General features: G+C 40.3%; 1 protein-coding gene across 2 annotated transcripts; it reads left to right on the forward strand.

Moving 5' to 3' along the window:
- Positions 1–430: 430 nt before the first annotated feature.
- myo6b (myosin VIb) lies at positions 431–27,139 on the forward strand. Of its 2 annotated transcripts, none has more exons than XM_061302069.1 (32): positions 431–504; positions 2,719–2,859; positions 4,697–4,766; positions 4,850–4,923; positions 5,291–5,420; positions 5,680–5,785; positions 5,869–5,924; positions 6,001–6,098; positions 6,171–6,335; positions 7,080–7,160; positions 7,886–8,066; positions 8,176–8,320; positions 9,390–9,547; positions 9,927–10,018; positions 10,321–10,393; positions 11,483–11,610; positions 13,626–13,721; positions 14,055–14,225; positions 15,124–15,162; positions 15,253–15,346; positions 15,759–15,889; positions 15,980–16,057; positions 16,134–16,263; positions 16,795–16,885; positions 17,394–17,544; positions 19,060–19,268; positions 19,332–19,410; positions 21,847–22,007; positions 24,258–24,361; positions 25,387–25,521; positions 26,110–26,328; positions 26,546–27,139. In XM_061302069.1, the coding sequence occupies exons 2-32, from the start codon at positions 2,749–2,751 to the stop codon at positions 26,743–26,745; spliced, it is 3,756 nt and encodes a 1,251-aa protein (XP_061158053.1). In that variant the 5' UTR covers positions 431–504; positions 2,719–2,748; the 3' UTR covers positions 26,746–27,139. The 2 variants fall into 2 exon arrangements, with proteins under 2 accessions (XP_061158053.1, XP_061158052.1); XM_061302068.1 differs by having other exon boundaries at positions 437–617.
- The last annotated feature ends 154 nt before the right edge of the window (positions 27,140–27,293 follow it).

Genomic DNA, 27,293 nt, shown 5'->3' on the forward strand with positions numbered 1-27,293 from the left:
TATGAACCAGTGGCAGACAGTGAGTTTGGGCCTGAGGACTTAAGTGAAGCTAATCAACCTCTTAATAGCAATCGTATCATGTTGCAAAACAACAAATACAAATATTATATGTCATTAAATAAAAAAGAGGCATTTCACATATCTGAAAATGAATATAATATTACCATATTGTTTTCATTGTTTCATGTTGCTTGCACCAAGAAAAAAAAAGTCTTTGAATCTAGAAAAACATTAATTATGATCATTTTAAAGATAACAGATGTGGCAACAACAATAAGGTTGCTATCTATGTCCCGGCGGAACAAAATTAACATTTTAATTGGAGCAAAATAAAAAAAAAAAACATACATGCTCCACACAACCCGATTGAAAATATTCCGAGCCGCACTTAAACGCACCGCTATCTCTCCTCCTCTCTGCGCCACTGTCTGTTTGACATCCTTTGAGCCTTCAGGCCGGACTTGGCCAGTCCTGGGGGACCCGGCGAAAAACACTCTTTTGCAGGTGAATGAGTGCATGCAACAACTTGCAATCATCAGCGCGCTGCAAACGTAATTTCCACTATTTAGAGGATACACATCGCACATTGACTCTTTGGAGCATAGTGACAGCAACAGGTAGGCTGCAGTTCTTCTAAACTCAGTTACTTTACAAATGCTCTTTATTGAAACTACCCGGATTGCTTGCATAAAAAAACGAATTATCTCGATTAATTAATTCATGCTCTTAGTCTGGGATTTGACGCAAACTACTACTTTTGAACTAGGATGACGTCAGAACGACGCAGGGGTGCGGCTAAAGATTTGAGGGACTTATAAGGGGTGCCCTTAAATCTGTCACATTAAAAACAATGTTTTGAAACCCACAGATGTGCTCTAAAAGTGCCATACATTTAATTATAAAAAAAAATATTCAACATTAACTTTTTTTAAAATATTCTGCCTTGCATGGACTCTTCTCTACTTTAAAAATGTACACCTCACAAAAGTGCACGTCTCTTCATTCTGATTCATTTACCATGTGTCCATGCCCAGCAGGGAACAGGAAGCAGGAGGCAGGAAACAAGAGTGTGTCTTCCTGTCATACACTATATCCAATCCCATATTTCCCACTCTTCATCACAGCACCAGACACCAATTTGCATTTACTCAAATAATCATTGGAGATTTTATTTGTGAGGTTTAAAGCACCCCCTATCTCGCCTCCATTGTCAGGATTAGGGTCAGATACTAAGAGGATTTAAGGCGTGTGCGGAGTGCCGACGCATTTGGTTCAAGATGCCACTTTTAGGGATAAGGCCTTCCTTAAAGTCATAGCACATTGTTTGACGGCTTCCTTTTAATATAGCATGTTACTATGCTTCCTTTTTTCTACTTAGGAAAAACAAGTGGTGCCACTTGGTCGCTACTAGTTACGCCCACATTTCATCTAAGTAATTGAGTTCAATTGCCGATGGTCACTCGACTTTATTTGCATGTTTCTTAGCATGAGCTCTGCATTATTGATATCAACCAAGAAAAAAAAATAAGTCACTATTAGAAACTAACATGTGGTGTTATTTAAGTTAAGTTATTTACACATTCCACTCCTATTTTAACATAAAAGTAACACAGCAGCATTTATTGTAGAAATGAAGACAAAGGAACGACCTGCACCAAATAAACATTTTACTTTCTAATCGACTTTAGCATTTGAAGTAGAGAACTGTGGAAAATCTGAAAGACCAGCCTTGATCAAACTTGGGTTGAAAATAACATACTGAAGAAAAAAAACTGTTATCTTGTTCTAGTACATTGTTTTGTTTATGCCCTTGCTCATACTGCATGACTTTGCAGATAATGGTGTTCTGATAACACAAAGGTTTTATTTATGACAAATTCCCTTCATCTGATTGTAATCTCTTTTCCAGAGGAAATTTTGGAAGGGTCACTGACCTTCACTGTAGTTCTATTGATTCTGCTGGCATGTCACTTCTTAAGACAAATGTGAAGATCATTGAAATAATAATAATATGCATTGGGTTTGTATTAGATCTGCAGAAATCAGGTCTGACGTGCAGCTACATTTTTATAAAACAAAGTTAAGCAATTAAAAATCTGTTCTGCATTTAAATTAGTTCAACTTGCAAAAGATTCGCCTATTAGGCATCTTATCGTTAATATATAAGTTAAACAGACATAAAACTAATTTAGACAGAACCAGAAACAACTCCGGGGTGTGTAGTCCATTTGTCCAGATACAAAATCCCACAAAGGCAATCATTTAGTTTTACTGGAGAGAAGACCATTAAAGGCTATAGGCAAAATGTCCAACAGAAAGGGCAAAATAAATGTGGATCGACTATAAATCCGATTGCAGTGGGTCTCCAAGAAGGAACAAAATGTTTCGGGGACATAGACTACTGCTGAATCTGCTGAGTAAGTTAAGCGACTCAATTAATTTCTGTTTGAAGGCTGTGTCAGCACTTTCTAACAGCGATCGCCTTTGACATTTGACCACAATCTCACACCTAATTGGATACTCCAGTATGTCAGGTCTAAGTACTAGTGATGTTGTTGCTTTAGGATTAACACTCGAGAGTTGTTAATGAAGTTGATGTAAAGCTTTCACACTAGCAGTACGGACGGTGAGACTTTCGACGCGTATTACCCAATTGTAGGGTCATGTGATGTATTATTGAAATGTATTGATTGGAATACTTTGCGTCTTTGCCCTCAGTGACAAGGCCGTGCTGACTGCAGCGAAGCCATGGAGGATGGGAAGCCAGTGTGGGCCCCTCACCCCACAGACGGGTTCCAACTGGGCACCATCGTCGACATCGGAGCCGATACGCTCACTATAGAACCGTTGAAGGGCAAGGTGGGTCATCGCACACATACAAAAAAGAAATAGGAATAAATGTGATGCTATTGGAAAATCAACCCATTGAATAATCCTAATCAAATCGTGTAAATTAATTATATAAAGTCATATTGTGGCAACAAAACCATGTTAATAAATGAAACACGAGCAAGAGCAAATTTTCACCGACATGAATAAGTAAAGGCGGAGGCAGCAGGTGTGTGATAGTGTTGCTTATAAAGCGAGCCGCTCATTAGACAAGAGGCCAACCTGTTACACCTGAGCCCTCACGTGTCTTGCGTGTTTACAACAACATTTGACAAAACAGGACATCTCAATCGCAGACGAAAAAAAAAACCTTACATAATGTTAAAGCATGAATGGCTCTGTCTCGACTGAAATTAGAAGTTTCTTTAACGAGCTGGGATGCATTGAATTGAGGGAGCCATGAACGATCATCAGTTTATGCTTTGGTGCAAAAGTGTCAACTTTGTTCCATTCAGTTGGGGAATAAAAGGCCCATTGAGTATTTCTCTCCCCCACACTTTTCTTTATTACAGTGCTGAGCTCATTAGTGGCTGAGCTGAGCTTGGATGCCGCTTCTTTGTCAATTTTATTGTGCAGACATCTGTCATGTGGTTTTTATAGTGGTTGATTGGAGCCGAGTTATAGTTCTGTGTATTCTTCCAATCTGTTTTGTGATTAATAAATTGTGCATCGGTGGACATTGCGCCAAGAGCTACGTGGAGTGACTTTCGTTTGTTGTTACTCTGCAATCTTGTTGCCTTCAAGGTCCAACACAACGTTCAAAACAACCTTTCCCATTGAGATCAATTCAATTAGGATTAATCTGTTCCGGTGACTAAACTATCAGTCATTAAATGTATAAGGTACCATTTTACGACCTATGCTACTCCAACTGCATAATTGTTTGGATTCCATTTTATCTTAATAATGCATCAATTTTATTGGTTCCCATTGCGTAATTGTTTGGATTCCATCTTATCTTAATAATTCAGGGGTTTTATTGGTTCCCACTGAATTAGCACAGAATGTAGTCGCCATTTGCTCACTCAGTCAGTCAGTCAGGTGTTCGGATCTTGTTGCACTTTGCACCAAATTATTTATGGTGGTGCCATGTCTGCCCTTGTTCCTCTCACAGCTGCCTTCATCTATTGAGGTTGTTTTCATTAACGCTTCACAATAGAGTGAGATTATCACATGCCCGTTAACGTATTCCTCCAGATGCCGTTATCGTGATATTAAAGCACGATGAATGATTCATGATTATGCATACCTGTCGTAGATTTTGATGATATTTAATGTTGATACATTTTCCAGCACTCATGAATGTTTGTCATTAGCGACTCTAAGAACTGAAGAGCAATTTTTCTTATTTATAAACCAAACCAAACAAGACAAGATGGAATAAAATTGTAAACTGCCCGTGTTTCAGACTAGAGATGGATTTATTCGTCTAGAAATCCCGGAATTTATTTCGGGAAATTTATCATTGTCAATTACGGTGGAACCTCCAAAGTTGAATCCAAGTCTAACACAATTTTCTAATTTACAAACTTTTTTTGCTCCTGTAAAACACAAAATGAATGTCCAAAGGTGGGCAGGGAGGGACAATTGTATACAGACATAGTAACATCATATAAATAAATAAATAAATAAATAAATAAATAAATAAATAAATAAATAAATAAATAAATAAATAAATAAATAAATAAATAAATAAATAAATAAATAAATAAATAAATAAATAAATAAATAAATAAATAAATAAATAAATAAATAGACGGAATTCTTAACGGTGAATTGATCAATTCTGATACCCGTCTCATTACAGACGTTCCTTGCGCCGATGAGCCAAGTGTTTCCAGCAGAAGACGACGTCAACAAACATGTGGAAGACAACTGTAAGATAAACTCGATATCCAGTGCTCGACCTGATTTCATACAAATAAAAACAATTGGGTCTTTTTTTTTGTTTTGTTTTCAGGCTCCCTCATGTATCTGAATGAAGCCACTCTACTCAACAACGTCAAAGTGCGATACACTAAGGAACATATCTATGTACGTATTCTTTCCGCTTTTAAACTTTCTAACATTACCGTCATAGGAGCATATGTCACTTTAACTTTTGCATTACAAGAGCGCATTGCCGGTTTGGAGGAAGAGCTAGGAAAACGATTTCTAACGTTGACTAAGGAGAAAAAAAAACGTCCACGGGGGAAAGGCCGGTTAGTAACGGTCAAACTGTCAAGAGTAACTGTCAAAGTGAGTACTGATAAATATCACTCACTTAGCAATGAGGGTCAGGTCGTAAATGGGAAAGGAAAGGAAAGGCAAGAAAACAAGTCAAAGTGGCTTCTCTAACAGTGTTGTCTCTCAAAGATTCTATCAAATATTCTAATCTGCTTTTTGTTGTTTTCTTTCACAGACTTATGTGGCCAATATATTGATAGCTGTCAATCCTTACTATGACATCCCTAAACTGTACGGCCCTGAAGCTATCAAGTCATACAAGGGGAAATCTTTGGGGACGCAGCCACCCCATGTTTATGCAATTGGTGAGAGCTCACACCTTAAAAAATATACCGTATTTTCCGCACTATATGGTGCACCGGATTATAAGGCGCACCTTCAATGAATGGCCCATTTTAAAACTTTGTCCATATATAAAATATATGCATTTGGCCCGCGGGCCGGACTTTGGACACACCTGCTGTAGTGGCTCAATATTGGTCCATATATAAGGCGCACCTGATTATAAGGCGCACTGCGTAAGACTAACTTACTTTACTTATGTGTTTTTCTCACTTGCTTTAGCCGACAAAGCCTACCGAGACATGAAGGTTCTGAAAATGAGTCAGTCCATTATCGTTTCCGGTGAATCGGGTGCCGGCAAAACTGAAAACACCAAGTTCGTTCTCAGGTATGATTTTTAAGGAGAAGACACGGTTACCGTTCCTACTGTGTTTTGATTTTCGTCATCTTAACTGTATCTTCATTCTGTAGATATTTGACCACAACTTATGGAAGTGGTCAAGATATTGATGAGAGAATTGTTGAAGGTAAAAATTTTTTTAAAGAACTCGATGTACTGCAGAACCTCATTGTGATCAAAACGGTATTTTCTTCACCCTTTAGCAAATCCCCTTCTGGAGGCATTCGGAAACGCCAAGAGTGTCCGTAATAATAACAGCAGTCGCTTTGGAAAGTTTGTTGAAATCCATTTCAATGAGAAGGTGATGAGATCTTACTCTTACTGCGTGTAGCCCGAAAATAAAATCTGCATTATTTTCCTCTCTCATTGCCAGAATGCAGTTGTGGGTGGATTTGTCTCCCATTATTTGCTGGAGAAATCGAGGATTTGCATGCAAAGTAACGATGAGAGGAACTACCACATTTTCTACAGGCTTTGTGCCGGAGCATCTGAGGACATTAAGAAGAAACTGCATCTCGACTCACCAGACAGCTTCAGAGTTAGTATATTCCCTTGTGTCACTTTATCCTTCAGTCCAAGTTTGGGCAGTTCTGGTCCTGGAGGGCAACACACCTGATTCAAATGATCAGGAGCATACCCTCCAGGACCGTAATAAATATAAAGTATTTAAAGTGATGAGCATGTATAGTTTGGATGTTATTCTGAAATGTTTTCCCATTTTGTGTCCTTAATACTATTTAGTAATGTCCTTATTGTTATTTAACAATGGACTGTTTGCAGGGGAGTGTCCGTCAATTCTGTAAAAACCCACTAGATGGCAGAGTGGTACATATTGTGATATTTGAATTAATTGCATTATTACAGACTCAATGCACAGACATAGAGATACACAATTTAACCCAAGCCCAATTTGGATCAAAACATGATTTGTAAATTAAACACGCTCATCCCTGCCGCGACATGTTGTTCTGAATGCTAAAATAAACAAGAGCAACAGCAGCAAGTAGCGAATTCTCTTAGTTGAGATATTTGTCATTAAATGGAGTCCCAAGGTGGCACAAACATCAACGGAGGCAATTACTTCCCACTATTGCCCTCCAGTCAACTGTGAGAGGGAATATTAACAGACGCCAAGGAAAATCTTTCACATGGTCACAATCAATAGGAATATCTCCCTCAGGTTCTCCCACAAGGGTGAAATGCGCTCAACCTAAGTTGAGATTTAATTAAGCACAGATAATTGTGTTGGAATGTTTGCAATTATTTTCTATCTACGTTGCAGTATTTGAACCGAGGCTGCACCAGATACTTTGCCAGCCCAAACTCCGATAAGCAAATCATGCAGAACCGCAAGAGTCCCGAGGTAAAGTCGATTTCACTGCTTGAGTCTATTCACTTTTTTTTTTTTTCAAAGTTTTCTCAATGTCCACTTTCCTTTCAAAAATGTTTAACCAGCAATTGAAAATGTGACAGTGTCCCAGTTGGAAAATCCAGATGGGGCATTTTATTTCATGATACAGAGAGTTACATTATAATAGTGAGCCAAGAAATATTCCATTCCTGTCTAGTGATGAAATGTGAAATGATTCAAACCTCATCTGCTCTTTTAAAAATGGGCATATGATCAAATCCATTGCTTATAAAGTTGGCTGATTTTTATTTCTTCATGCCGCATCATGTTTGTGACATAAAGGACAATAAGGTGATGTCTTGTTTTTGTATTTATTGTTTTTTTTGTCAAAGTTGAATAAGCGTTCGTGAGAAGAATTGCATGCCGGGTGGTGCTTATTCAGCTTTTTCTGGTTTTATCATATATTTACATCATCAATTTGGGAACATGCACCTTTTGTTCCTTACGATTACTTAACTCCAAAGAGCAGACCTTCTTAATTGTAATTATGTGATTAAGTCTTCACATTTCACACTGCATGCTTTTTTTATTATTCTTACGTGAACTTTAAGCTCAGAGCAGTATGTCTATTTAGGAGTGTGTTTGCTGTGCTAATTAGCTTTTGGATGCTGAAGAAATCATTGAAATAATAATAAGACCACGTTTTTAATCAGTTTCTCCTCCACTTCTGTCCGCAGCATGTGAAAGTGGGCGCGCTGAAGGACCCTCTTCTCGATGACCAAGGCGACTTTAATAGGATGTGCGTGGCCATGAAGAAGATTGGCTTGGATGACGTGGAGAAGCTGGACTTGTTCAGGGTGGTCGCTGGGGTTCTGCACCTCGGCAACATTGACTTTGAGGAAACGGGAAGTAGCTCAGGTTAGATTGATTGAGTTCTTTTTCCATTAAATGGGTCCAAATATAAATATTTTTGATTCAATTATGAATTAATTAGATGATAATTGGTGGGTTTGTCCATTACTTATAGGGGGCTGTGTTTTGAAGAATCAATCCAGACAGACTCTGGAGTATTGTGCTGATCTGCTGGGTCTGGACCAGGATGATTTGAAGGTCAGCCTCACAACAAGGGTCATGCTTACGACAGCAGGGGGCGCTAAAGGAACAGTTATCAAGTAAGAACTGACGCAATGTGCTTGATATATGGATTTGGCAGTCAGTCCATTATAGAGCCAATAAAAGTTAGAAAGAATTGTAGATTCATGAGTGAAGTCGAGGAATTTGTATTTTTTTTCTTAAATGCTTTTAAGTACTGTCAAAAAGATCGAATCTGTTCGATAGGTAGTACTATTTGTGAATTTCTTACATATATAAGTGCACGAGTACTCGTGAAATATTGCATACTGGTGTAGATGTTTTGCTTGTGCTTGTCTATCCATGTATCACTTATTCAGTGCAGAATACGTTACAGGCCATACTGGCATTGCTCCCCATGTATATGCAGTGGAAATGTGCTGTTTGAGTGATCGAACCGGGCTTGGTCGATTAATATTTGAAGAGGGCCAGATGCTGGCCTGGCCTGGAAGTGTTTCCCCCATATGAATTATGCAGCAGGTATCTAAGGAGGAAGGCAAATGTGGCTTCATCGCCATAAAAAAGAAAAAAAAAAAAAGGTCCCCACTGTCTGGACAGTGGAGGCGGGGCGTGCCTTTGTCATAAAGGCCCCGACTGATTCACGCTGCCTTGGGGACTTTGACTGCAGTATAAAGCTGTGGATGCTGTTATTGTATCACTCATGGCTGAGTCTCTCTCCAGAGGGGATGTGAAACATTGCCATGGATAAAAGCGCTTGTCAGATCTCTCTAACATCGGATGTGTTTTATAGGACCTGCAGCATTTATACTAAAATGGAGAAAGTGAACAATTGGCAGGGTGCCTATTTATTTGATTTTTTTACCATGGACTGAATATTTAGAATTTTTAAAAAGTGGGAAAATGTATAAACATCCATGATTGCTAAAAGGCACATATATTAATATTAAATCCACCCCAGTTCTCCCAACTGGAATATCCAAGTTGAACTTGAGGTCGCTGTGGGCATGCACTTTGTCCTCCTAGTCAACCCTGATAAATAATGAATTTTTAAAAATGTGCCATTAAAAAGTCAAGAGAAGGTCAAGGTTCACACTGCAGTTTCTATTCATCTTTGGCTGAGAAATTTGTCTGTCACACGTGCTCCTCTAGGGTGCCTCTAAAGGTGGAACAAGCTAACAACGCCCGCGATGCCCTTGCCAAGGCCGTGTACAGCCGCCTCTTCGATCATGTGGTCAAACGAGTCAACCAATGTTTTCCTTTCAAGTCCTCCTCAAGCTTCATCGGGGTGCTGGACATTGCTGGCTTTGGTGAGTCAAATATTTCTGGCAATTTTTTACTTCAATGGAACCTCCAAATTTAAACACAGTCTGTTCCGTGACACATGGTTGACTTCGGAGAGTTTTTAATTTCAATACAAATTTCCCACAGGAAGTATAGGTAATGTAAAGGGAATAAAAGTGTCACCTTCAGAAAGTCTTCATTAACTCTCCAGGAACACTCAGCTAATGTGAAAGCAGACAAAATTTTTCACTTCTGTATAATATCGATTAGAATAATAATTCTCATCAGGGTGCCATATTTGATATCGAATTCATTAAAATGTCTATAGAATCCCATAAATGCAATAAATTGCGACAAGGACGTCCTCTGGAAGTTTATTTGTCCTGTGGCATTTCTTGTTTTCAGAATACTTTGAACACAACAGCTTTGAGCAGTTCTGCATCAATTACTGCAATGAGAAATTACAGCAGTTCTTTAACGAGCGCATCCTGAAAGAGGTAAATAAGCAGCATGTATTAAGTCATCCTCAGAAAAACCTCCTCTGTCATGTCACAAAGTAGCAACTTATTTGCGGCAGGACACTGCAGATGACATCCTTCCTGTTCTGTAGTTGTCTCCTCGTGTTCCCGATGAAATTAGAATGCTAATTTCCCAAGGGATGTGAGGAAACTTGTTTCTCTCTTGTGATCTCTTAATGTTATTTTCTTCTAAGGGCTCCAATTAAAGAAGTACAGTTACTTCAAGCACTTTCAACATTTTCTAATATGCATTTCAGAGCACTTTGTAACTTTTTGTGCAGGAACAAGAACTCTATCAAAAGGAAGGATTGGGAGTGAACGAAGTGCATTATGTTGACAACCAGGACTGCATTGGTAGGTTCACTTTCGGTACATGGGAGACAAATCCAACAAAGGATCTATCTTTAGATAATAGATGCTGGACTGTAATGATCACTGCAATTATGTGGCAGGAAGTTGATTGGATTTAATTTTTAAGATTATATTTTCATATATGAACTAGTCAGAATTCTTAAAACTTTCAATTATGTTGCAAAACCAAAATTCTGTCCAATAAATATATAATCGTTTAAAGTTCACGTCTAGTCCAGAGCAGTGCTGTTTTTTTTTTTTTATGCCATAAATGGCAGTCATGCTTACAGGATTAAGTACATGACACGAACCTTTAGTGGTCTTCTGACATTAAAATAAGACACTCGGGCAACATTCGAGGACGCCATTAAGATGAAGGTATGCTTATGAGGCCTAAGATATGCAAAGTGCCACGCACAGACAGGAAGAATGTCTGGAGAGGAACTCCACACGCCGCAGAGATTTAAATTATGTCATAATTTCACCCAGGCGTGGCTCTTCTTCCTCAGGTGTTTGTCCGAGTGTCAAAAGTGTGCCTGTCTCTGCTGCGAAATCAGATTTTCTCATTATCTGACAAGCGTGTGTCTGAATGGAGGCCATATAATGAATCTTTGTGGCTTTTGTGGATTCTTCAGTGACACATGAAGGCGGGGAGAAATGATACCCACTCAGTTCTTGTTGTCCCATATGTCAAATAAATCCCCGATTATATTAGGATAAAAGTAGTCATCGTATCAAGGTGAAGCATTTTGATTTGTATTTCAAAGCCTGGGATTATTCCGGTGCGAGGTTAACTGACAGCCATGAATAACATTTATGACTTGCAAATGACCATTTGGGCTACGCATTAATTCACTCATCAGTCTTCAGGATTCATGCTCAGGTGCTTGTTCATGCAAATATTTCCGGGAGGTCCTTGGCTATTAGATTATATTCCAAACACAGGATGCCATATGAATAATTCAGCCATGGTATTGAATAAGCATCATGATGAACACCTTTTGTGCTTTGAATATTCATAATAGAGTGGACATTTCGAAGAATGGATTCATCGGATTATATCACGTTTGTGATGTCTTGATTTATTTGCAGACCTGGTTGAAGCAAAACTGGTGGGTGTGCTGGATATTCTGGACGAAGAGAATCGTCTACCTCAGCCCAGCGATCAACACTTTGCTCTGGCTGTTCATAGCAAGCATAAAGACCATTTCAGACTTACGGTTTGACATCTTAACTACTTGCACACACACACACCGTCTCCCACCATCATTCTCTGCCTTTGTGTGAGCAAACAGATCGACTAGTTTCATCTTTATGGTCATTTCTACTGTGCTACAACCGTTAGGTGACTGAGGGTTTATCCCTCTGCCTTTGTTACTCTCGTTTGCCTCAGCCATCACCTTGCAAACTTGACTTTGACATGGTATCCTTGACAACTTTCACTTACTTTTGACAACAAATCAATTTAATGAAATACTCACTTTAAAAAAGTTACCGATATTCGTGGATGGAGAATCAAAACACTATTGTACCAGATACATAAAAAGCCTCTCAGAGGAATTGAAAATCGCACCGGGTGCCATTCAGGTCTTTTAAATGACGCTATTATGGTTGATGAAAAGTGATATCCTTCCAGTTATTTTTATGGTCATAGATCAAAGTCAAGTCAAAGTCTGCTTTATTGTCAATTTCTTCACATGCCAAGACTCACAAAGAAATCGAAATTACGTTCCCACTATCCCACGGTGACAAGACATAGTACACAATATACATACAAGTAAACAACACAAAAAAATAAAAACAAGAAGACAAACAATGAATAAATAAGAGTGATGAATAAATAATAAATAAACAAATAACATAATAAATAAGAGGAGCAAAAATGGAGCAAGTGTGCAGTCAGAATATAGTGCAAAAGTACAGGGTGCTACGCAGAAGGGGGGAGAGAGTTTAGGATCCTAACAGCCTGGAGTATGAAGCTGTTGGTGAGTCTGGTGGTGCGGGAGCGCAGGCTCCTCTACCTCTTCCCAGAGGGCAGAAGATCAAACAAAGAGTGAGCTGGGTGACTCACGTCACTCACAATCGTGGTCGCCTTGCGGCTGAGATGGGAGGTGTAAATGTCTTTCAGGGAGGGGAGTGAAGCACCAATAATCTTACCAGCCGTGTTCACTATGCGCTGCAGGGCCTTCATGTTGTATTCAGTGCAGCTACCACCCCAAACAGCGATACAGCTGGAGAGGACGCTCTCAATGGTGCCACGGTAGAATGTAGTCATGACGGCCGGAGGAGCGCTCGCTCGCCTGAGTTTCCGCAGGAAGTACAGGCGGCGCTGAGCCTTTTTCGCCAGTGATGCGGTGTTGGAGAAATCCTCACTGATGTGCACCCCCAGGAACCTGGTGCTGCTCACTCTCATGATGATGATGACTCATCATTTTAAATAAAGGCCTTACCCTCAATATACATTTGGTCCTTTCCTGCAGTAAATAAGCATCCCTTCACTATAAGGCAAGATATTTCCTTCACTGCTATGATATATCATTAAAATATTTTATTTTAAATTTTTCATTATGAATTAGCTGGGCGAAATCCTGCATTTCTCCACCGCATATTTAGTCTTTAAGAGTCGATTTTTAATACCCACTTAAGTTACCAAATATGGTTCATCGCCTCGGAAATGGGCTTCACTTTTCTACTGCTTCTCTGCCTTCAAGGTACTTGAAGCACTTTTAATGTCACCTCGTTGACCCACTGAATAATGATGGTGGCATATGTTGCCAAGGAGAGAACGTCTTGGGGCTCGATATTTTTTCTCGGGATTTAAAGCAACAACCTGTGGTTTGAAAGCCAGCCACAGCTAGCTGAGTCAAATGTATTCCATTTTTATAAGTAGTGATTATGTATGTTCATATTGGATAATTATATACATGAATAATGCACTTCAAGTGTACCTTGCAATGCATGTGCATGATTCATGTGAGCTGCCAAGCAGTCAAATGAATGCAAATTAGCCTTTTTTTTTAATAATATGCTATCCAATGCACAATTAAAAGTATTTTTGTCTGATTTCAGTCCAATTGAGCCAAACAAGACTTCCACAATCAATACTGTGGAAGCATAAAGATGATTAAAAATGTTCTTCTGCATTGACAGGGATGGATAATTCAAATCATTACATTTGTGGTTCGACAATTTTAATCCACAAAATTTGATGTCTCTCTCTCGCTGTGCCTCTCAGGTTCCTAGGAAATCCAAATTGGCGGTTCATCGGAATCTCCGGGATGATGAAGGATTTATCATCAGGCACTTTGCCGGAGCTGTTTGTTATGAAACGGTAATTTGTCCCGCAGTCTGTAATGTATGGAGCAGTAATGTCGTCGTAAATATGCAAGGTCTATGTAAACAAATGATGACGGTGTCAGTGAAAACTACAACGGGAAATTAACAGTGAGCGACGCAGCTCGGTGTTTTTGATGAAATATTACAGCAGGTGCTAAATGGGTGTCAAATTTGCAGCTTCTCATTTTCGCCTCGACTTTAAAAAAAATCATCTGTCATCATGGAATAAATGGCTATTGTAAAAAATAAAAAAGCATGTGTTTATTTATGAGCAGCACTAAATGAAAAAAGAAAGTCAAATACCAATTGTACGTGTTTGTGCCAACAGACTCGATTTGTGGAGAAGAACAACGATGCTCTTCATATGTCTTTGGAGAGCTTAGTGTGCGAATCTAAGGACAACTTTGTTCGGGAGCTGTTTGAGACCTCCGCAACTAACAAGGACTCTAAACACAAGGCGGGGAAACTCGGCTTCATCAGCGTTGGAAATAAATTCAAGGTCAGAGACGAATCAGAGTTTGTAATACAGCGTTGACAAGTGTTATGTTATTAATTATATCAAAATATTACACGTTTGAAATTTCTGGGGAATGAGAGTGTGAATGCTGAAATGCATAATGGAAAAAAATGCTTTTAAAAAAAATATTGATTCACAATAATTGTGTATCTTTTTACTAGATATTTTTGGGGCATTGCAATAGCACAAAATAACAATCGTGTACCGTTGTGAGTCTTTTTAAATAGAATACTTTAATATAAAGGCCAATCGACTTTAACGGATGAACCGCCACACCCTCCAATAGTCCCTTATTAAATTAGAAAACTAAAAATCTGTGTTATAGAACAAATTATATTTGACTTTAGCAGTTCCACTTTTGTATTCCAGTCCTGGATACTTTTTTCTCATGCATCTTCAGACGAATATAATCTTTGATTTCTCGACATCTCAGCCTCTTTTGTTTGGAAGAGAATAAAGATGAGTGAAGTCAGCTTCAATTATTACAAAGCAGTGCTGGCAAAAACTGAAAAGACGGCTGGAAACAAACACCTGAAATGACACACTCACAAAAGTGTTTGTTGAACCACAAACCCAAAGCGTTCATGTCTTCTGTTTGTGTCAAGAAGAGGAAAGCCCCCCCCCATCCCCCCCTGTCAGGTACGCGCTGTGTTTTTCAACAGACTTTATCACTGCTGAGACTGCTGCAGGGCTTTCATCACTAATGCAACAGACACGGACTCTCGCACAAAGATAATGCCGTTCAATAAGGTTCTGATGGCCAGAGAGAGTTGCGGGTGTGTGTGTGTGTGTGGGGGGGGGGGGCGCCCACAGCTCATGTTGCCATCTCACTTCATCTCACCCTCCTCAAACAAAAACTCTTGTCCTCTTCTGTTCACAGACGCAGCTCAACTTACTGCTGGAAAAGCTTCGCAGCACTGTGAGTTCTAATCACCATGGCATAGTAGACTCAAATCCAAATTTCTACTGGCAGATAAGTTTTTTTTTTAATGGTCCTCGTTTTGTGCAGGGCTCCAGTTTTATCCGTTGTGTCAAACCCAACCTGAAAATGGTCAGCCACCAATTTGAAGGCGCTCTGATTCTCTCACAGCTGCAGTGCTCGGGTAACATGTTTTGAAGTGTATCTGCCGACTGCTGTGTTGAAACATAATCAGCCAGACTTAAACAAACAGCCAAAATTGATTCTATGAGTCATTTAATAGCCAATATGGTGCAGGCAAATTGACTCGTTGGAATAAAAGACTACAAAGATAGCAACGCTTGTCAGACTTGAGGAAAGCGTAAAAACAGCGGGAGCAATTGACAAGAATTGAATTGAACCAGCCAAATTTTTAAAAAAGGTTTTGAGTGGAAAAATTATTATTGCAGTTGATACTCAGACTCAAGTATGTAGTATACCTGAGATGTGATGATGCACAGAATGATTTATGCGTTTTCAAATATTTAATAGTGATCATAAAATACTACAAAATTTTGTCGTTCAAGATAGTTTTTCTTATCATTTTTTAAATTCAGGAATGGTGTCCGTGCTGGACCTGATGCAGGGCGGCTTCCCCTCCAGAGCCCCTTTCCATGAGCTTTACAACATGTATAAACAGTACATGCCTGATAAGCTAACCCGACTGAATCCGAGACTATTCTGCAAGGTGCAATGCATTCTTTCCCCCTCACTGCTCTGCTGCCCACTTGTTGACTATGAATTTGATGTTAACTCTTTTCCACATTTTAATCCGTAGGCTTTGTTCAAAGCGCTGGGGCTGAATGACAATGACTTTAAATTCGGGTTAACCAGAGTATTCTTCCGACCTGGAAAGGTATCCGAAAAATCCCATGCAAAACACAACTATGCCCTAAAATAGTCCATTTAAAAATAACTCAATTGTCTGTCAGTTTGCTGAGTTTGACCAGATCATGAAGTCGGATCCTGACCACCTGGCAGAGCTGTTGAAGAAAGTCAACAAGTGGCTGTTGTGCAGCCATTGGAAGAAGGTCCAGTGGTGTAGCCTGTCTGTGATCAAACGTGGGTCCAGTCGACCGTGCAAAACAATTATATATTCACCCCTCCCTTCAGTAAATTATTCTGCCCCTGATGCCGTTACTAAAGTCACACTTCACACCCTTGAATTTATTCGTAATATGGAAAGCAGCTTGAAGCAATTTGAAAACTGTAGCCTACTCTCATTTCGCACCACAACACTTGACGCTGTGCTCGCTTGTGGAGTCTTAACATTTAACAGCATGCATTCTACTCTTTGTTTTGAAAGCATTCAATTAAATTATGGAAGAAAATTGCCTGCTTGATGAGGCACTTCCTGCATAACAGACCATACAGGAACTGTATTGCATTTCAGTCTGCATTCATTCCAGGGTTTTCTTTTGGTATATGTAAGAGAAACAGGATTCCCCACCGGGTTAAGATTTGCTTTTCGAAGCCTTGTGCTGAATCCCATTACAGCATGTTTGATGGTATCACATTTCTACGTGATAGAACATAACATTTGCTTAGGTTACACATTTATTCAAAGTGTTTCTCTTTTTCTACTGTCACCAGTCAGGAACAAGATGAGCTACAGGGCTTTGGCCTGCATTAAGATTCAGAAGACGGTGCGCATGTGGTTATGTAAGCGGAAGCACAAACCGCGGTGAGTCTCTTGCTCTGGATCTTACAATCACCTTAGTTATTCGGGATACGCAATGTTTATTGTTCTACGATGAGCAGAAACAACACGGTTATACAGACCGGGGACATTTTTACTTGGCCAGTTCCATTCAGACTATATTTAAGATATAAGGCAAGGCAAGGCAGATTTATTTATATAGCGCATTTCACACACAAGGCAACTCAATGTGCTTTACATAAAAAGGAGTAAAAAACAAAGAACATAGAGTATAAAAAAGGGAAAAAATACAGAATATAATGCATACAAAATCAAGAATAAAAAATTTGAGAGGATTTAATTTAAGAATACGCTATAAAAATAAATAAAGGAAAGGGAGTATACTGGAATAATATACTGTGGCGCCACTGAGGTTCACAAAACACTCGTTTTTTTCTGAAGAAAACAAAATCATATAATTTGCGTTTGATTATAAAAAGATAGCCATTATAAAGGCAGCCACTCAAAAAAAAAATGTTTTGTATCATTTCAGCATCGATGGTATGGTAAAGGTGAAAAACCTGAAGAAGCACATGGAACGTTTCAACGAGGTGGTCAACGAGCTGAAGGAGGGCAAACAGGAGATGGCCAAGCTGGTTCAGGAGCTGGCAATGTGTATAGATTCTCTAGCAGTCAAGATAAAGGTGAGCATCACAAACACTCTCACGCCATCTAAGGATTATTGTCCAGTTTTAAAGACTGACTTCGTTAAAGCTGCTTAAGTCTGCTGATTGAGTTCGCTTCAAGTGTACTCTAAGTGTTGAACTTTATGGACTCTATTTTGGTGTCCAGGGCAAGTTTGGCACGTGGTACGATTTAAATCTTGTGCAGGCTAGAGGAAGGTTTGGTGTTTACGCCAACCTGTATACATTTATACCTATGCACACAAAGGTCTTTGCAAAGTTCCCAATCCTCGTGTTTTCTCTCACAATCGATATTTTTAATCAGCTCATATGGATGTAATGCTCTCTTCAATGATGTCCTTAAATGATCAAATTTGATTTGCAGAATCCCAATCCGCCCCCGTGCAATAAACACATTTTTGTAGGCCAGCAAATCACCAGCCAATTTACAACCCATCCAGTGCACACAAGTCTTTTCTTTTCTACAAACTGTTGCTCCTCATGCACCATTAGCAGCCACGATAAATGAGAGGTGATGATGCCTGAGGCATCCTGGCTGACAGTGACACAGCGGTGATTTCCATCCTATCTCGGTCAGCCTCTCAACCTCCTTTTTCTTTTTGTTAGCCTATTAGCAGCCCTATGACAACACTCGCAAGGCTCTGAGCACCGATTGAATAATTCATGGGATGCCAATGCCTGTCATTCAGGCTTCAATACTTTGCAGACAAGACCTTGTCACCTTCCGTCTTTGTGTTCCTGTTAGTAACTCACTCTAATGAATCTTACTGACCTCTACTCTACTCATTAATAATCTGACAAATTCAGCAGCCAGTAAATGTCTTTTTTTTTGTTTTTAACCTTTTTATTGCTGCATGACAAAATGATGGCGACAAACGAAAGGTCATACCGTCATTTCGTTATTCAAAGTTGGAGCAAACCTTTATGTTAAATAAGAAAATTAAAATCATTATTCAGATTTTATTACCACTGAAAAGGTCATGTTTGATGGTTGTTGTTTTTGTTTTTTTTTCCTGTGCAATTATTTGTCTCCATTGATCATTCTGCACATTTGCCACCTACACTGATACACTGGCCAGATTTAAAAAAAAAATATCCCAATAGGAAATCATTGGGTACAATTGGCTGGCGACCAGTTCAGGGCGACTGATTTCCTTCCGCCAAGGTAGATGTGCTGGCTCAGCAGTGGGAGTGTTGCTGGAGACGAGCCTGGCGGAGTGACAATTTACTGGCAGAAATTCGATGGAATCTTAATCTAATGTGATTCTAGTGAATTTGATAAGATCATGATAGACATATACAGCTCATATACGGATAGCGGGCTCTGCAGATATGTGGGATGAGCGTCTGTAAACCCGGCTCCTGTGCAGAAAAATGGAACCACAGTTCAAGTAATAAAGTTCATTTGACCAAATGAACTGAACAAACCGAGCAACCAGATTAGAATTAATTGTAATTGAGCTAAACCGAATACAGCCATCTTGCTAACCAATCTGTTGACCTCATGTCCAACAGAGTTCCCTAATGACCCGGAAGGAGATTGACACCGAGTACCAGGTGTTGGTGAAACGTTCAGAGCAGCTGCTGTCCTCCATGCAGAAGAAGAAACAGCAAGAGGAGGAATCTGAGAGGCTGAAGCGCATTGAGGAGGAGATGGAGAAAGAAAGGAAGCGGCGGGAGATGGAAGAACAACGACGTGAGCAAGAGGAAGAGGAACGAAGACTGTATGTGAAAAATCTTTCCCGATTGTCTTTAGGGTTTGGTTTGAATCTGGATTGACTTTCTAGGAAATCAGAGATGGAGCTGAAGCGGAAGCAGGAAGAGGAGGATAGAAAAAAGAGAGAGCAAGAGGAGAAGGTCCTGCAGGTCTGGGAAGCGCTCATATGTTATTTATGTTTTTTCAGATTGGTATTCAACATATTTATGTTGGCAACTGCACGACTGAAAAAAAAGCCCACAAAAGTGTTTTTGAGTCAAAAAAGTTCATCTGGACTGCACTCATGTCTCTTTGGAAGACCACTATCATCATTCCCTTCAAAAATAAATATATTTTTTGTGCTTAATAGCCGCTGTAGTCGTTAGCGACTGCACCTGGATTTGAGGTTGTCGAGATTTTAGGGGAAAACTCATCTCGTTCAAGCTTTAGCCAACTCATTTGCTATCTCTCCATTTGATTTTCAACTCAAATAAAATTGCTAATTGAATTTCCCCTTCGAGGGATCCTGCGTATATAATATATTACATTAAAAGTGTACCAGGGAATTCTGTCTGGCTTGAAACCGGTGCAACAAGTGAACTATATTTGGTTCACTCCCATTGCTCTCATAACTTTTTATTTGGACAACGGTACTTGCTGAAGTTTACCCAGCGGACATAATCCAACTGTGCGGTACAGTAAAGATAATCACTTTGGAGGAAAAAAATCAATTTGAACACTGTACACGGAGAAGAATTACATCTTATAGTCACATTAGAAGGCTAATAAAAATGTTTTAGCTTTCGTTGATCAGCAAAAGTTTGCTCCTTCCATCCAAGAATGCAGTCCAAGTCTTCTATTTTAAACTGGTCTTCAATAGCAAGTATAATTAGTTGAGAATGAAATAATGTAATGATGTCACACTGGAGTTTTGTTTGGTTGTATTTCCCCAAATCCCCTCCACACAACCGTTCATAAACTCTTCAACTTCTCCAGACTCTCAACTTCAACGGTGAATCTGCCAATTATTTGTGTTGCTTAGCTACATGATGCTGAGCAGTGAGGACAAGCCCCGATGGTGGACATTTTTGTTTTTGACAGTTTGAGCAGTAATATGCAAGAGTGGCTTGTTAGAGGTCAATTTGTAGGGCTCTTGAACTTTTTCTCTCACGAAGGTACTGGAGCAAGAAGCGGATAGTTGCGTTTGCTGCTGGGTTAATTTTGCCCCTTGAGGGCTCTCGACCTCTCTTGATGTTTTGACCTGTTTGCTTTGGTTTCTTACTAGCTGTTTTGTAGTGTGTTAGGAGTCATAATCATTTCATGTGGGCTCCAGAAACCACCCCGTGCAAGATCGTTCTTTTATCTTTTATAAAATTTGGGACATCCCACCTGTTGTATCATTTTCACAACATAAAATGGATTCCAAAAGAAGTTTATTGCTTCCCGATAGTTTGATATCCCGTCATTGGAAGATTGTGACTTGAACTGCCCTGGTCCTGACCTTGAACCAATTCCCAGAAGGCTTCCTATGTGGTCTTGATTGATGATCCAGTTCCCTGAGAATTGTCTAGTTTAGCCCTATTGTGTTCTCTCATTTGTCATGTTATCTGCTCTCCTTTTGTGTGGTTTTCGTTAAATCCATTCATTTTGTCTGTTCTAGCTGACTCAAGTCTTTGTCCCATTTGTTTGTCCCATCCAACTTTTTCACCAAACTTTGCAAAGTTTCCAAGCAAAAAGTTACTTCCCTCAGATATATTTTCTGCTGCATCAAGGACTCGTCATGATATCTTGGCCCCTACAGTCCTTAAATTTTTGTTTTGTGGTGTCATCAGGGAAGGACTGCAAGAGAGAGGCTTTGTGATTTAGCTTCGCTTTAGAATTACAAAACCTGTGGAATAGCTCTTCCGAGGGCCACGCTCGGCTTTGTTGGGAACCATAAAAACATTTCTTGTGACTGTAGAGCAGCTCAATCCTCAGATCGCCCCATGTTTCACTCTGGTTGTGTGTCATTGCTACTGATCTGACCATCCGCCAGCATGAATAATACATCGCTAGCTGGGAGGTTATTCCAATTTAAAGCTCTTAAAAAGAAATGACCCTACGAGGACTTCATCAATGACTGTAGAAATGACAGAAATATTTCACAGTTCAAAATATATTTCATCCCAAACCTTTGGGTGATTTTATACCTGTGGGCCATTTTTGGCTGCACAAACCAGCAGTATATCGCTGAATAAAGATTGGAGGCAGGACATGATTGTCAAAACTCTTGATGGCAATTGGTGTCAGTCATTGAGACTGCTGCTGATGATCTATTTGGGCAGTGGGATGACTGTAGCTTACTTCAGGGATGGTGGGATGATTGTTATTGAAGACCCAACGTACACACTCCTTGATGACCCTCCCAGTGAACCCGTCTAGACTAGCGAAAACTCCAACTGCATTGCTGTGATTGTCTAGACACATGACCAATAAATCTTTCTTAATAGTGGATTATTAGCCTTAATCAGGCTCAAGCAGACACCAGAATTGTGGCATAGATTCTAGCAAAGAGGAACCCATCCGTGTTAAGCCAATATGCGCTTTGTATGTGTGTGATTTAACAGGCGGAGTTTAAAATCCAGTTTGCTCTGGAGCGTGAGGAACAGGTCCAACGCACTGCCATGCTGGAGCAAGAGAGACGTGACAGGGAGCTAGCCATGAGGATTGCTCAGAGTGAAGCCGAGCTGATCACCGAAGATGGTCAGCTGGACCCCAGTCTACGCAGGTATTAGTCGTAAAAAAAAATACAGAGATAAAAATGCACATGGTTGCATTATTTTCACAAAGAAGTGAATGGGCATCTTCTGTCTGGCTGTTTTGTATGAAAGTAATGCTCTTCTTCTATTACTCTGTCCTGTCATAGTGATGAGGCTTTTGCGGATCTTCCTATCTCTGCATCCTCAGCCAGAGCCATGTAAGAACTCAGCCCAATTATAGAGTAGCATAAAAATCATCTGTCATTTGTCCTCACACTTTAGTGCCAAAACCCCCATTGTAGTTCCATCCATCTCTGAACTGCTTTGAGTAGATCAGTAAAGCAACGTTTCATTCCATCAAACCCACGATCACGTATCGAATGCAACAATAGAGGTTTTGATTCGACACAATCACTGGATGTTCCGTCTCGAGGATATTTGTGTTTGATCAAAGGCGCACAGCAAGCTATTTGCTTTCTGTGTTTGCTCAGTTTGCTGTTTTGCACACACATTGATGTCTAGGCGTCCTCTGAAGATGGATTGGAGCTACTCAATATAAAAGCCGGTTTCATTTTTTATAACAATTGATTTGCATCATAATTTCGCATGAATCCGTGTTGATTGCATTCAAAAAGGACATGCTGTTCTTTTTGGATATTGCGACACAGCAACAGGGCAGCTAGTACATTTTCCACAGCAAACCGGCTCCCTATTGAGGCTTTTCGATTGGCAAACTTTTTACAAGGCATCATTGCCATTACTGGAGATGTTCACGTGAGGGACAGACGGTAAACTATTACTGCTGTCGGGCAAATCTGCAATCGTTTTGTCGTAACGTTTGATTTACAGACATGCCCTGACGCTGGTGTGTAGGTAGTCGCTTAAAACCTATAAAAAAAAATACCCACTCTGATAAATCTTTTCTTTTTTTTTCACCCTCCTCATATCTTCCTTCCTCTGTTTCATTTTGAGAAAGTTACCACCCTGTTTTGTCCTGGATTAACCCACAAAGAGCCCCCCCTTCTTGTCTAAATCCGACTTGAATCATCCATCATGCTGCTTTTCGCTGTCAAGCTGGCCGCTCATCAGCTGGTAGCCAAAAGCTAGCTACACCTCTGCTAACATGGCGCTAATACGAAAATATAAGATTCCAGGCCTCCTTTGAAACCAGAGTACAACCCATGCAGGCACGGGGGGAACATGCAAACTCCACACACACACCGGAGCCGGAATCGAATCCTGCACCTCTGAACTGTAAGGCAACGTGGCAACCAACGTCCCACTGTGCCGCCCTTCAATCTTTTAGTCAGCATCAATTCTCAAATGTAATCTGCATGATTAGATCAACCATCATCCTCTCTTAGACATTAGCAGCTGTAAATAGAGGACTTAACTCCTCAGTATTATTGAATTACCTGCCGCGACTCTGCAGGAAGGCTCGAGCAGACCCGCTGTTAATAGTCTGAAGGTCTGCTCCGCCCGTTAAAATTCCTCAATTAATCTAGGGAGCTAAATGCCTGCAGATGTATGTTGTCGTCAAGTTGGTTGTGAACACACTGAAACAGTCGGCAACGAAGGTAGGGGGCAAAGTGCTGCTGACGTGCTTGTAATGTGGAGTGAAGCCAGGGAGAAGCCTCTCTGTCTTTTCTTTTTTTTTTTAATGGGACCCATTATGAGGATTTTGTTGTTGGAGCAAACATTAAGCTTGGGTAAAATGTGCCTGTTAGGTAACACATGAGACATTAGCTCACACTTTACGGGAAGTCTATGTTTTCATTGACTGGAGTCACAGGGAGGCTGGTGTCCTGCAGACTTCTGGAAAGTGGCCAATGAGGAAAAAGACTGTCAGGGACGAGTCAGGGACTAGAAAAAGAACACTTGTTTTTTTTTTAAAAACTGTAAACAGATAAAACTTCACAATTTAATTAAAACCCAAATAATAGAAGCTTTAAAAATGGAGGAAACAATTGCTTCCTATTAGCATAAGTGTCTTGTCACAATTGATTTATAATGATATTACTTTCCCTCTTTCCATTGTGCTTTTGTCTAAAAATGGTACTGCCACTTAATGGCTGAATGAATCCTTAATTATACCTCTAAGTGCTACTACTAAAATCATTGAGGCAATGGTGTATGTGCTGTTCTTTAAGAATGGAAGGTAAAATATGATCTACAGAATCATCTCAGCATTGGTGGACTGTGAAACTTTTGTGCATTGTCATCGTCTTCCTCTGTATGCGTCACACACACAGCCATTATTACCTGCTCTTCACCCACAGGGGCCCTCAGGTGCAGGCAACCAAAGCCGCTGCTGGCGTTAAAAAGTATGACCTCAGCAAGTGGAAGTACGCTGAACTGCGAGATGTTATCAACACCTCATGTGGTGAGGAAACCCAGCTCACTTGTTTGTATCAATTACATTTTGGTGGATTTGTCTCAGCCATTTTCAGAACAAAAAAAAGCTGAGTTTGCACGTGATCTTATGCCCATCAAATGAAAAGACGGATCAGCTCCCACAGCTGCTGACTTTTTAAGTGGCACAGAAAGGACGTTATCACCATTATGTTAGATGATGGACCTCTCCCTTCCATCTCATTCTGTGCCATCTTCTCCGATCAGATGATTTTCCACTGGCTGCCTGGCTTATGTCCTTATGGCGGACAGTGTTAACTCAAGCATCTCAGATACTTCCTACGGGATCCCAAGGACATCTGGATAATCTGGGAAAGCCGTTTCATGTAACGCTGCTGCTTACATGAATCTGTTTTTGAAGGCCAATTCATATTTTCTCATCCAACTTTTCAAGAGTTGAATAAAGTTAGTTTTCATTGGACTAATCCATTCAACAACTTTTATGGTATATAATAGAGTGCTGTGCAAAAGTCTATTAGATGAGATGCTCCATTACATTTGCTGCTTTAGCAATTCTTTAATGACCACATCGACTTCAAATGTCACTGCACTCAGTGGACTGCAGACCCATTCACTGTTAACAAATGTCATGTTTATGTCCATTGGTCCATCTGTTTGTTAATTGGCAGGCTCTTTTATTCTGCTAGCAAACCGCCATCTTTTTATTTGTTGTTTAACTACTTCAAAGTGACTGTTGCGTAACGGGTCAGCAAAACAACAAAACTAGCGGCGGGCCAAAACATTTGCACAGTAAACAATTAAGCTCCTCATATCATAATGATTACATCACTGTCGACAATTATCGTGACAAAGCATTAATATGACCAGTGTCTGCTTAGATGAATATTCTAATTCTTGTAATTAGTATCTCGTTCACTGCCGGTTAAAATGGATATTTGACGTCTATATCCGTCAATGGCAGTGAATGAGTTAAGGAATCTCAGCAAATTGTTTTATTTATTTTGTACAATATAACGGCATGTTCTGCTTGGACAGACATCGACCTGTTGGCGGCCTGCAGAGAAGAGTTCCACCGGCGCCTCAAGGTCTATCATGCGTGGAAGTCCAAGAATAGAAAACGCAATGACGACGGAAGCGATCAGAGGGCTCCCAAATCCATCACTGACTACGGTGAGTTGGGGAAATATTTTTCTCCATCCTCATTCCAATGCATTTGCATACTTTGTGGGCATGGTTTTGTTTTATTTCCTCCGCTTCTCTCCCATCCCTCACATTCATCGTCAGGGATTAATGACCTGCCTGTAAATAAACTGCCTGTGCTTGACAAAATTCAATTAGGCGACAAAATGTAGAGGCCTGAAATTTCAGCCGCCTCCTATGTGCTGAAAAATATTTATTCTAATTAACAAGTAAATGCCGGTCAGGCTTTGTCAAATTCAGCAGACGCTAATGTGACAGCTCACTGCTTTGCTTTGTGCCACAAACACACACACACACACACACACATTGATTAGATGCATGAAAGCACACTGTGATGACCTGCATCTCGGCATTTTACACACAAAAAAATGGATTGTGGAATTTGATAACTAATAGAGGAGAGATGTTTGATCCTTTGATGGTCGTTGCCCATTAAAAAGACATTGTTGCCAAACATGGTCTAACCAGTGATTACTTCAAACTATCATGAAACATTTGCTAAAGCTGGACAAAAATATTAAATTTTCTTGGAAATTGGGCCTTGTGTTCCCTCGACAGCGCAACAGAACCCTACCCCCACCATGATGGCCCAGCACCAGGAAGTGGCTATGAACCGGCAGCAGCGCTACTTCCGCATACCTTTCATTCGGCCCGCCGACCAATATAAGGATCCGCAAAACAAGAAGAAGGGCTGGTGGTACGCCCACTTTGATGGGCCCTGGATTGCCCGACAGATGGAGCTGCACCCGGATAAACGGCCCATTGTGTTGGTGGCAGGTGAGTCCAAATACGCTTTCAAAGCATGGCTCCACCTTGAAGGTGGTGGGTCCAATCCTCGAGCCTGGTGGTCATGTTATTTTCCCATTATCTGCTATGTCTAGCACTACAGTCCTCAATTCCTTTCTTGTGTTCAAATTCCTCCATCTTCCATTTTCACGCTTAGCTTGTTGAGGGATTGGCAATTTTCTCCATGTGAAATTGTGTCCCGCCTCAGGGAAGGATGATATGGAGATGTGCGAGCTAAGTCTAGAAGAGACCGGTCTGACCAGGAAGAGGGGTGCCGAGATCCTACCCAGGCAGTTCGAGGAAATCTGGGAGCGCTGTGACGGGATCCATTACCTGAAGAAAGCCATCGAGAACAAGCAGGCCCGGCCCACGTACGCCACCGCCATGCTGCAGAATCTCCTCAAGTAAACTTGTCTAAGTCAACACTTGTCAGAAGGTGAGCGGGATGAGCTAGATGATGCAGTCTTTCCAGTCTTCTTTAATGCTGTGTTTGTAGAAGTTGTGTTCAGAGGCCTTAAATTTGCACCTCACCAAAAAGTCCAACCTGAGACCTTAATGAGCGGTGCATTAATTATTGTTGTTTTAATCATGCGTGTAAGCGTTGGTTCTACGATCATCGTTTCATCTCAATCTTTAATCTTTTTTTGTATTTATGCTCATGTGATATGCAGGAGGACCTTTTTCCTTGTCACGTTTGCTGTGTTTGTTTGCTTCTTCAAAACGCTCACACATCGTCTTTCATCTTTGCGTTCTGTTTGTATTTGCCCTTCAACACTTTAGAGAATAAAATATATTATCCCGATATTTTTGATCGTACGTTTTATTCTTCGTCCTGTAGCGCCCGCACTCATCAAGGTCAAAGAATTGTGAGTCGCGCAGCAGTTACGCACGACTAAATCTTAACTGGACTTGACGTCCTAATTGGCATTGCGGCAAACGAGATTAACGTACAGATA

This window comes from Syngnathus typhle, linkage group LG16 (genome assembly GCF_033458585.1).
Source record: "Syngnathus typhle isolate RoL2023-S1 ecotype Sweden linkage group LG16, RoL_Styp_1.0, whole genome shotgun sequence".
In the NCBI taxonomy this organism is placed as follows: domain Eukaryota; kingdom Metazoa; phylum Chordata; class Actinopteri; order Syngnathiformes; family Syngnathidae; genus Syngnathus; species Syngnathus typhle.